Source organism: Babylonia areolata, chromosome 5 (assembly GCF_041734735.1).
Source record: "Babylonia areolata isolate BAREFJ2019XMU chromosome 5, ASM4173473v1, whole genome shotgun sequence".
NCBI lineage: Eukaryota > Metazoa > Mollusca > Gastropoda > Neogastropoda > Buccinidae > Babylonia > Babylonia areolata.
This window is the reverse complement of record NC_134880.1, coordinates 8842237-8854736: the sequence shown is the minus strand read 5'-3', so window position 1 is coordinate 8854736 and position 12500 is coordinate 8842237. Positions and strand designations below refer to the sequence as shown.

At 43.2% G+C, this 12500-nt stretch overlaps 1 protein-coding gene across 1 annotated transcript in view; it reads right to left on the bottom strand.

Annotated features, from left to right (window-relative positions):
• LOC143282354 (major facilitator superfamily domain-containing protein 12-like) overlaps positions 1–12500 on the bottom strand; it is a 36234-nt gene that overhangs the window by 13256 nt on the left and 10478 nt on the right. Inside the window, exons 5-6 of the mRNA XM_076587965.1 lie at positions 8737–8857; positions 5943–6209 (exon numbers count right to left, since the gene is read on the bottom strand). Coding sequence (XP_076444080.1) covers positions 5943–6209; positions 8737–8857 — 388 coding nt within the window. The remainder of the gene's footprint in view (positions 1–5942; positions 6210–8736; positions 8858–12500) is intronic.

Sequence of the window (12500 nt, the reverse complement as noted above, 5' to 3'; positions counted from 1 at the left end):
CCACCCACACTCTGTCCCCCTTCCCTCCCCATCCCTTCACCCCCGTCCCCCCCCCCCCCCCCCCTTCTTATCTCCCTTCCCGCTCCATCCACAAAGTCCAGTCTTTGAGGTCGCGCCGACACCGCGCCACCCTCCCTCCTTCCACCCTTCCGCACTCCCACTCCCTAGTCGTCCCTCTTTGGTCAGCGACGCCGCATCTCCGGCCCCAGTCGTTGAAACACGTGCGGTTATGTGACGTCTGCCGCTATTACCGTGCTGAGCAGAACATCCCGTGTGGCGGCCTGTCTTTCAAGTCGTTCCCCATCTCCCCTTCCACGAACGCAGCTGACGTAGATGGCGGGACTTCGGAACATAAGCTAGAGAGAATTTATGCTAATGCAAACTTTGATCAAGCCGGCTAACAGGCCCAGAGTTGTATTGTCCTGTCTCCTCAATCTCTTTGTGACGTAAACGGGTGAAGTTGTCATCATAGAATGTGTATAGACAAGTGGGTTGAAGTGAGCGAATCAGATCAATCTGTTGAATTGGACGAATTGGCATTAAGCAGTGAATCTGTCAGTCATTCACATAGCATCACTAGGACAAGCAAAGATTGGTTATTTCAGTTCAACTAGTTGGGGGAGTGAGTGTTGTAGCTTGCATTAGTATACATAGTATGTCATGGGAAGGGATAAAACCAGTCAGCACAGCCAGTTCTTAGCTGTCTCCCAGAAGAACTGACTGACACAGGGTGACTGACTGATCAGTGATGTGAGGAGCAAGGAAATCCCTGTTGGGCTGTGAGTACATGACTTGTAATGGTTTTATGTTATGTTGGTAACTTAGTTAAGTTGATCTTGTGGTTTGTGGAAAGAAAAGGGGTTAATGTGTGAAAGCTACCCACTGAGAGAAGTACTGGCCTAAATCTTTTGAGTCCCCCCCCACCCCCCTTCTATTTGGTTACAAATATCTTGTTCTGTATTTTTGATGTATACATACTTGTTTTGTATATAGTAGGTGGTGTTGGTTCAGTGTGAACTGAACAGATCTATAGGCTAACACACTGTCAGTGTGTGTTGAGGGTTTTTCATGTGTATGTGTGTGTATGCACATGGGGGTAACAGCAAGTGTTGTGGAACACATGTTTGAGTTGGTAGTTGTGGTAACATGTGTAGGAGTTGTGCTTTGTGTCAGTGGTTTACTTTGTTCAGACAAAGTGGGAAGGAACATTGTAATGTGATTAGTGAGTTGGCAAAGTATGAGAGCATTGAGGGTCAGTGCTATGTTGTTGCACATTGCTGTTTACCAGAGATATGTTGGAAGTAATAATTTCCTTACATGTACTTGTGTCAGTTGGACACTTTGTGAAGGCAAAGAGATTTTGTTTGGAAATGGTAACGCACAGTTTAATTGAATGATGGGTTGTTAACATGAGTTGGAACACAGGGTTGTATTGGTCAGTGATATGTTTTGTACACAGTATGGTAATTGGTATGTCACTGCTGGTGGCAGGTAAGCTTGATGAAGCTTGTATTTCCTCACATAGATCTATGAGTGAGAGGAGTGCATACTGGTGGACATGTGATGAAAGGTGCTGAGAGGGTATAGGCCTTTCATGTCAGTGATGTCAGGATATTTTGAGATTTTACCTGACCTGGGTTTTGGTTGTGTGTTTGTGCTGCTTATAGGTGCTGCTTTAGGTGTAGGGTGAACTTTTTACTTTGCGCTGCTTTTAGGAAGTACTTGAAGTAGGCAGTGTGTGCTGCCTTAGTGTGTGTTGCTTTTGCTAAGTAGGGTGAACTGCTTAGTGTGTGTGCTGATTTCCCATGTATATTGTAAAAGTAAACACTCTATAAAAACCACTCCACGTGGCCCTGCTATTGATGTGAGGAGAGAGTGAGTGAGTGCATCATTAGTTGATCCTATATCCCCCCTGCATAACTCCCCTCTCTCTTCTATCAGAATCGAACCAACAACTCTCTGTAAAACAACAGCACTTTTTACAATATATATATATATATATATATATATATAATTTTAAATATGGAAGAGAAAGCAGACAGGTATGCAGGCAATAAGAAACGAAGAAAATGAACCAAACTGAAACAGACTCAGCAGAAATTTTGCTTTCTTTCTTTTCTTGTGATTCATAGAATCTGGGACCATAATCCTTTCATTTTTTCTGAAGAAATGTCTTGACCTTAAAAAAACCCAACATAATAAATATTTATCAAGAAACCTTGTATTAAACTTCCATACACACCTCAACCCGCAACTAATTCGCACACACACACACACGCATGCACGCGCACGCACACACACACACACACCCCTACCCCTCGAATCTAAAATATCATAGTCTATAGATCCAACCAAAGATAGAATTCCAAAATACAATTACAGACTTGCTAACTGGGATGAATTCACAAGTTTGCTTTCAACCTTTCAAATTAACAACATAAACGATACAGTCGTCAACAGTTCATATTTCATATCAATAACTGCATTCATCACCGCTGCAAATGAATCAATTCCCAAGTACAAATCGGTTAAATCTCATAAGCACTCTGGAAATTAATATCTGGTGGAATGAGGCTTGTGAAGTAGCAAAGAAAGAAAAGAAGTCAAAACTTAAAATCTAAAAATAAAGCTAATAGGTTTAATGCACAAGCGAAAAGGCAGAACTGGTCATCTTTCTGCATAAAAATTAAATGAAGGTTTCAATCACAAAGATATGCAAAAAGTGCGAGAAAAACTAAAAACAATGAAAAATGGAATAAATTTACAATGCCCTATTAAACTGGACCCTTCAGATCTAAATTCAAATACTGAAAAGACAGAGAAAGCCAAGAGAAAAATGAAGCATACCAAGATTCAGAGCGTGTAAATCACCTATATATTAAATAGTGAAATACCACTAGATGAAATAAAGGAATGCCTCTCAAACCTCAGCAGCAAAAAAAACAAAAAAACATCTGTTGGTCTAGACGGAATTTCAAACAAAATGTTGAGACATATGCCCAGAAATCTGACAGACTTCTTACACTTATTTTCAAAGAAATGTCCATCTGATCTTAACATTCCTCTTGTATGGAAACGCTCAATCATTGTCCCAGAACACAAACAGGGCAAATCCAGGACAGACGAAAACAGTTACCGACCAATTGCCTTAACATCGCAAGCATGCAAACTAATGGAAAAAATTGTTTAAAAAGACTTGTACACTATTGTGAGAAGCATAATATAGTTCCTATAAATCAAGCTGGCTTTGGAAAAAGTAGATCTACCACAGAACATCTGGTTGAACTGACTACACTGGTAAAGCAACAGTTTGCAAGGTGAAAAAACATTCTAGCAACTTTTATTTGTGTGAAAAAAGCATATGACCAAGTGCGGTATTCTTGACTTTTATATCAACTGAAAAATATCCGTATCACAGGCAACATGTATGATTATATTTGCAGTTGTTGTTTTTTTTTATCAGATAGATTTATAGAAGTAAGAATAGGAAATACATACTCAAACCCAAGACAATTACACATGGGGCTACCACAAGGATCAGTAATTTTGCCGATTTCATTCAATATATTATTAGCAGATCTACCAAACAAGCTTGCTAAAGATACAGTCTTGGTTCAATTTGCTGATGATATTTGTTTATGGATGAAGGTGACAATGAAAAATAAAACGCCTACTAGGCCACTGAATTACACAAAGAAAATATGCCAGCGGGAACTTGACAAAATTAGCAACTTTATGACAGAAAATGGCTTATCATTATCCTTAGAAAAAACAAACACGATGCTATTTACTCCAGGATCTGACCCAGAAAAGCTCCTTGTGTTTATAGTATATGGTACTGTTATAAGATATACACAATCTGTAAAATTTTTGGGTGTATTTCCTTCTTCAGAAATTTCATGGAATTTTCATATCGACTTTATATAAACAAAGCAAGGAAAGGTCTAAATTTCCTTAAAATAATTTGTAAACAGCACTGGGGGCAAGATACCAAAGCTTTAGTATCTCTCACTACCTCCCTCATATGTTCACGCTTGACATACGCTCAAGACGTAATTTTCAGTGCTCCACTGCCTTTGTTAAAGCTGCTGCAAAGCAATGATTGTAAGGCTTATAAACTTGCTCTAGGTGTGCCCATTCATACATTAAATTTAGGAACTTACAGAGAAGCAGTTGTTTTATTTCTTGATGAACAATGGAAAGCTTCAGCAGCAAAATTCATTATCAGATCTTCCAAATGTGAAACCTTTTAAAAAGAAGAAGTTAAACTGAGTTCACAAAACAATGTTGCCAAAAGAGCTAAGACAATACAATCAGTGACATCTGTTTATACATTTGCATCAGATATCATTAGTGCCACAGAACCAAAAGGCAAACAGAGATTGCAAAAAAAAAAACCACCTGCTTTTTCACCAGTTACTGAATGTAGCAGTGTAAAGCAACCTTTCACATTGATTATACGTACAGGTTTTTCGAAGAACCAGTCACCATTTCTGTTAAAAACTGAAGTACTCTCCCACATGGAAAATAAATATTCAAATTATCTATAAAAAAAAAAATACACAGATAGATCTGTTATTGAAAATGGTAACTCAGGAGCAACTTCTGTAATTCCTTCATTTAGAATAGAAAATCTATACCATCTCGATAGACAATATTCCATTTTCATAGCTGAACTTATAGACATACTTATGGCCTTGAATTATATTTCAGACCTTCCGAAAACTGTATGTGATACCGTATTATGTGTAGACTTGAAGACAATATTACAAGCTATTAAATCTCCAAACATAAAGAAGCGAATTGAGATGACAATGGAAATAAAACATATCATTCATCAATTCACAAAATAGGGCATTAATATAACTTTCTGTTGGGAAGCTTTGCACTGTGGAATATCTTTAAATGAATGAAAAGACCAAGCCGCTAGACGAACAGCACGTAATTTGGAAGGCGCAATACAACTCGACATCCAGTTAGATACACATGAACGCTTTTGTAGTATAGAAAATATATCCAGAAATTGATTTAATAAATTGCTAAAAGATTCAAATAATCATTATTACCAATATTGTGTAAACACAAAAAATGCGGCTAATCCCAAATATTTTCTAAATTTGATACCCACAGCACATTCGAGACAATTTTCAAGTCTTATGTATAGAATTTGTTAAAATGCCTTTTGTACAAAAATTTGCTGTATGTTACGTGTGTGTTGGGCGTGAATGATGGAGAGGTGTGTGTGAAGGGTTGTGGGTGGATTTGAACTGTCTGCAATTTGTATTCTTGTATGCAGTTAGTTCATTAGTTAGTTTGTTAGTCAGTTTGTTACTAGGTCAGTTAGTTAGTTGTTTTACTTTATTTTCTTTTTCTTTTTTTTTTCTTTTTTTTTTCAAAAACATAAAGTGGATATGTTTCTGTGAGGAATGTCTCATAAGAATTGTTTTTAGCATACAATGATGTGCATGTGTGTGTGTGTGTGTGTGTGTGTGTGTGTGGTTGTGTGTGTGTGTCTGTGTGTGTGTCTGAATTCTCTACATATTTTAATCCATAAACGTTAAGTGCAAATGTTTCTATGCGGAATGTTTAGCAAGAGCTGTTTTATCACATAACTGAGTAGTTGTTTGCCGTAGTTGTTTGATAATCTGTGTGCGGGCTTGCATGTGTGCGTGTTTACGTGCGTGCATGTGTGCGTGCATGCGTGCATGCATGCGTGTGTGTGTGTGTGTGTGTGCGCGCGTTTGTATGTGTGTGTGTGTGTGTGTGTGTGTTTTCAATTGTCTACAATTTTGTTGTTGTTACTGATATGTTTATTTCTTGTTTTTAACTTTTTATATCTGATGGATTATTTGATTCCTTTTATGGCATGACATCTTTTAGTTGTCCTCTCTTACTTACGTTTCAAATGACAAGTGTATGTTTGTAGGGGTGTTATCACTGACCTGATAAAACCTGATGTCGCAAAACCATTCACACACGCCCCTCCTCCGACAAGGGCCGAGGATGGTGGACTTTTCCAGGGAACACTCAGAGCTCTCCACGTCCTGCTGGGAGATGGACCCATAGCTGCTCTCCCTGGGTGGTGGCTGCTGCTGCTGCTGGTGCTCCTGCTGCTGCTCCTCCTGGCTATGTCTCTTGGGCTCCGGGACTCCGAGGTGGAAAATAACGCTGGCCACCAGACCGATGCCAGTCACCGTGAAGCCAAGGTTCTGCAAGATGAGGGTGGATGTGGATGGATGAGGGTGGATGAAGGTGGATGAGGGTGGGTGTGTTGAGGCACTGAGGGTGGATGTGTTCAGACATTGAGGGTGGATGTTGAGGGTGGATGTGTTAGGACACTGAGGGTGGATGTGCTCAGGCATTGAGGGTGGATGTGCTCATACATTGAGGGTGGATGTGTTCAGACATTGAGGGTGGATGTGTTGACACACTGAGGGTGGATGTGTTGACACACTGAGGGTAGATGCTGAGGGTGGATGTGTTGAGACACTGAGGGTAGATGTTGAGGGTGGATGTGTTGACACACTGAGGGTAGATGTTCAGGGTGGATGTGTTGAGACACTGAGGGTGGATGTGTTGACACACTGAGGGTGGATGTGTTGAGACATTGAGGGTGGATGTGTTGAGATATTCAGGGTGGATGTGTTGACACAATGAGGGTGGATGTGTTGAGACACTGAGGGTGGATGTGTTGAGACATTGAGGGTGGATGTGTTGAGACACTGAGGATGTGTGTGTCGAGACACTGATGGTGGATGTGACAATTAGGGTGGATGTGTTCAGACACTGGGGTGAATGTGTTGAGACATTGAGGGTGGATGTGTTGAAACATTCAGGGTGGGTTTTTTGAGACATTGAGGGTGGATGTGACAATTAGGGTGGATGTGTTCAGACACTGAGGGTGAATGTTGAGGGTGGATGTGTTGAGACATTGAGGGTGGATGTGTTGAGACACTGAGGGTGGATGTGTTGAGACACTGAGGGTGGATGTGTTGAGACACTGAGGGTGGATGTGTTGAGACACTGAGGGTGGATGTGTTGAGACATTGAGGGTGGGTGTGTTGAGACACTGAGGGTGGATGTGTTGAGACATTGAGGGTGGATGTGTTGAGACACTGAGGGTGGATGTGTTGAGACATTGAGGGTGGATGTGTTGAGACACTGAGGGTGGATATGTTGAGACATTGAGGGTGGATATGTTGAGACACTGAGGGTGGATATGTTGAGACACTGAGGGTGGGTGTGTTGAGACACTGAGGGTGGATATGTTGAGACACTGAGGGTGGATATGTTGAGACACTGAGGGTGGATATGTTGAGACATTGAGGGTGGATATGTTGAGACACTGAGGGTGGGTGTGTTGAGACACTGAGGGTGGGTGTGTTGAGACATTGAGGGTGGATATGTTGAGACACTGAGGGAGGGTGGATATGTTGAGACACTGAGGGTGGGTGTGTTGAGACATTGAGGGTGGGTGTGTTGAGACACTGAGGGAGGGTGGATATGTTGAGACACTGAGGGAGGGTGGATATGTTGAGACACTGAGGGTGGGTGTGTTGGGACACTGAGGGTGAATGTGTTGAGACACTGAGGGTGGGTGTGTTGAGACATTGAGGGTGGATGTGTTGAGATATTCAGGGTGGATGTGTTGACACACTGAGGGTGGATATGTTGAGACACTGAGGGTGGGTGTGTTGAGACACTGAGGGTGGATGTGTTGAGACACTGAGGGTGGGTGTGTTGAGACACTGAGGGTGGATGTGTTGAGACACTGAGGGTGGGTGTGTTGAGACATTGAGGGTGGATATGTTGAGACACTGAGGGAGGGTGGATATGTTGAGACACTGAGGGTGGGTGTGCTGAGACATTGAGGGTGGATATGTTGAGACACTGAGGGTGGGTGTGTTGAGATATTCAGGGTGGATGTGTTGACACAATGAGGGTGGATATGTTGAGACACTGAGGGTGGGTGTGTTCAGACACTGAGGGTGGATGTGTTGGAACACTGAGGGTGGATGTGCTCATACATTGAGGGTGGATGTGTTCAGACACTGAGGGTGGATGTGACAATTAGGGTGGATGTGTTCAGTCACTGAGGATGAATGTTGAGGGTGGATGTGTTGAGACATTGAGGGTGAATGTGTTGAGACACTGAGGGTGGGTGTGTTGAGACACTGAGGGTGGATGTGACAATTAGGGTGGATGTGTTCAGTCACTGAGGGTGAATGTTGAAGGTGGATGTGTTGAGACACTGAGGGTGGATGTGTTGAGACATTGAGGGTGGATGTGTTGAGACACTGAGGGTGGATGTGTTCAGACATTGAGGGTGGATGTGTTCAGACATTGAGGGTGGATGTGTTGAGACACTGAGGGTGGATGTGTTCAGACATTGAGGGTGGATGTGTTGAGACATTGAGGGTGGATGTGTTGAGACATTCAGGGTGGATGTGTTGAGACATTCAGGGTAGATGTGTTGAAACATTCAGGGTGGATGTGTTGAGACATTGAGGGCGGGTGTGTCTAGACACTGAGGGTGGATGTGTCAATTAGGGTGGATGTGTTCAGACACTGAAGGTGGATGTGTTCAGACATTGAGAGGATGTGTTGAGATATGCGCACGCACACCACACACACACACACACACACACACACACACATGCACATGCACACACCCACACCCCCTCCTCACCCATACACACCCCCCCCCCCCACACACACACACACACATCTGTTTACCCTGAAATGATCAGCGTCTCCGGCACCCAGGCTGTCACTGTTGACGTTGCCACTGCCCGAGGACAGGATGACCCAGGCGATGGCGTAGGTCATGAGGTTAGCCACACCTGTGGCGGCGTACCTGTACACACACACACACACACACACACACACACACACGCTCACACACACACACGCACGCACATACACACACACACACACACACACACATACACGCACACACACACACACACAGACTGAAAGTGAATACAAGACAATCAGAGATATTCAGAGACAGATGCTCAAGAACCAAATCCAAGCAGAGTCACATCCATGGATAACAGACCATTCAAACTGATCGCCCATCTGTTTACATTGTACAGATCAGGTGCAAGACGCCCTCTGCCACACCAGCCATCACACGACATGACCGGAGAGTTGCTCTCATTTTTGTGACCAACACTGCAAGTGTCTGCATCTTTCTGGCCTGGCTGACGACACCAGGACATCTCATGAAAAGGAAGCATAGAGTACAGCCTTGTCATGTAGTTCTGAAATTAAATGGACTTCCACAGCATCTGCAGTAGCAGCAGTAGCAAAATACAGAATAGAAAAAAAAAAAATGACCCAAATTCTGGGGCACCAAAAAAATTTTTTTTTTTTTTTAAACTACATATGGATCCATACCTGTCACACCTGTTACACCTGACTCAGCGTGTAGTGACATTGTTATCTACCTGAAACCATCACATGCCTTGCAGCTGACAATCTCCTTGTGACTCTCGCGGTGAGATCAATAATATGACTGCAGGCCTTTCAAGGATTGACAGCAGCCAATGTCAGTACAGTAAAAGTTTCCCTTGTTATAGCTGTTTCTCTGCGCAGTAAACAATGGACCTGGTTCCCTTGTTGTAGCTGTTTGGCTGTGTAGTAAACATTGGACCTGGTTACCTTGCTGTAGCTGTTTGTACAGTAAACGTTGGACCTGGTTCTCTTGTTGTAGCTGTTTGTGCAGTAAACATTGGACCTGGTTCCCTTGTTGTAGCTGTTTGTGCAGTAAACATTGGACCTGGTTCCCTTGTTGTAGCTGTTTGTCTGTGTAGTAAACATTGGACCTGGTTCCCTTGTTGTAGCTGTTTGTCTGTGTAGTAAACATTGGACCTGGTTCCCTTGTTGTAGCTGTTTGTCTGTGTAGTAAACATTGGACCTGGTTCCCTTGTTGTAGCTGTTTGTCTGTGTAGTAAACATTGGACCTGGTTACCTTGCTGTAGCTGTTTGTACAGTAAACGTTGGACCTGGTTCTCTTGTAGCTGTTTGTGCAGTAAACATTGGACCTGGTTCCCTTGTTGTAGCTGTTTGTCTGTGTAGTAAACATTGGACCTGGTTCCCTTGTTGTAGCTGTTTGTGTTTTACCAGGTTCTTTCTTATTTCTTCTTATAGCATTTCTTTCTTTGATATCTAAATGGGATCTGCAGTTGTATCTTTGAATACAAAGGTGTGGTTGGGTGTGGGTGGGTGGGTGAGTGTGTGTGTGTGGGAGGAGGGTGATTGTGTGTGCGTGTGTGTCTGTGTGTGTCTGTGTCTCTGTGTGTGAGTGAGTGAGTGAGTGAGTGAGTGTGTGTGTGTGTGTGTGTGTGTGTGTGTGTGTGTGTGTGTGTGTGTGTGTGTGTGTGTGTGTGTGTGTGTGTGTGTGTGTGTGTGCGCGCGTGTGTGTGCGTGTGTAGTGTGTGGTGTATGTGTTTGTGTGTGGGTCTGTGTTTGTGTGTGGGTCTGTGTGTGTGTGTGTGTTGGGTCTGTGTGTGTGTGTGTGTGTGTGTGTGTGTGTGTGTGTGTGTGTGTGTGTGTCTGGTGTGTAATGTGTAGTGTGTATGTGTGGTGTACGTGTGTGTGTGTGTGTGTGTGTGTGTGTGTGTGTAATGTGTAGTGTGTGTGTGTGTGTGTGTGTGTGTGTGTGTGTGTAATGTGTAGTGTGTGTGTGTGTGTGCATGTGTGTGTGTAGAGTGGTGGGGGTTGTGTGTGTGTGTGTGTGTGTGTGTGTGTGTGTGTGTGTGTGTGTGTGTGTGTGTGTGTGTGTGTGTGTGCTGAAATGAATGCATATATATGTCTAAATCACCTTGTAAATTGACAATAAAACAGAACTTCATTAACCATAGAATTATTGTAATTGCAGCTGTTGTTGAAATCATGGCATCTGTTACCACTGCTGTTGCTGCTGTTTCTGTACAAACTTTTGTTGTTGTTATCACTGTTGGCACTGTTGATAAGAATTTTAATGTTGGTGAGGAAAACATGGACAACAGTGATGTGGAGTGATGGCCTAGAGGTAACATGTCCGCCAAGGAAGCAAGAGAATCTGAGCGTGCTGGTTCGAATCACGGCTCAGCCGCCGATATTTTCTCCCCCTCCACTAGACCTTGAGTGGTGGTCTGAACGCTAGTCATTCAGATGAGACGTAAATGAACCCACGGCAACGAAAAGGGTTGTTCCTGGCAAAATTCTGTAATTAAATCCACTTCGATAGGAAAAACAAATGCAACTGTTTGCAAGAAAAAATACGAAAAAAAAAAAAGGGTGGCGCTGTAGTGTAGCGACGCACTCTCCCTGGGGAGAGCAGCCTGAATTTCACACAGAGAAATCTGTTGTGACAAAAAGAAAAATACAATGTACAATGTACAGTGAGGATGATGTTGTTAAACACACCGATGATGAAAGAAAGTGGCACTGACAATGACTGACTGACAATGATTACAGATATAACAGACTTTGCTCAATGACCAGAGCTCCACAAAGTTAAACGTATGAACAAGCGACATCCTCAAAGCAAACGAGCACCTGATAAACCCTTAAATAGTTCAGTACACCTGATAAACTTCTGAGTTAACTATCACTAACGCCCACACACATTCAACAGCACTCCCCATACCAACAATCAGTCATGTCTCGTTATCACCATCGGAGCAACAGTGAAAGGCAAATGCTGTCCCCGATTATCCAGGCTACATTTTGATCATGGTCGGAGAGTGTCTTGCCCAAATCACATTCCCACTCTTTCGCCCTTGACAGCTTTTAGGACAGTCATTGTTGGGATGGTCCACAAAGACCTTCTTCTCTTCTTCTTCTTCTGCGTTCACTCGTATGCACACGAGTGGGTTTTTACGTGTATGACCGTTTTTACCCCGCCATGTAGGCAACCATACTCCGTTTTCGGGGGTGTGCATGCTGGGTATGTTCTTGTTTCCATAACCCACCGAACGCTGACATGGATTACAGGATCTTTAACGTGTGTATTTGATCTTCTGCATGTGCATACACACGAAGGGGGTTCAGGCACTAGGTCTGCACATATGTTGACCTGGGAGATCGGAAAAATCTCCACCCTTTACCCAACAAGTGCACCGAGATTCGAGCCCGGGACCCTCAGATTGAAAGTCCAGCGCTTTAACCACTCGGCTATTGCACCCGTCGGGATGGTCCACAAAGACCAACTAACCCCGGAAGGCTGCAGCACTAAGAGCCAGTGCAATCTTGCCCGAGAGTCACAGTCCTTCACAAAAAAAAAATAAAAATAATAATAAACTGTAAATGACTTCCCACTGCAATGGAGAAACCTTTGATCGTACGGCTCTCACTTTGCTGTTGGCCCAACCTTGTAAGCTGATGTCAATCTTTGATGTAAGCCAAGTGTTACTCACAACACTATCACACAGAAGAGAGCCTGTGTGTTATCAGTCTGCTCACGAGAGCTGGGCAGACACATGACTTGACCCCTGGGGTGATAACTGGGT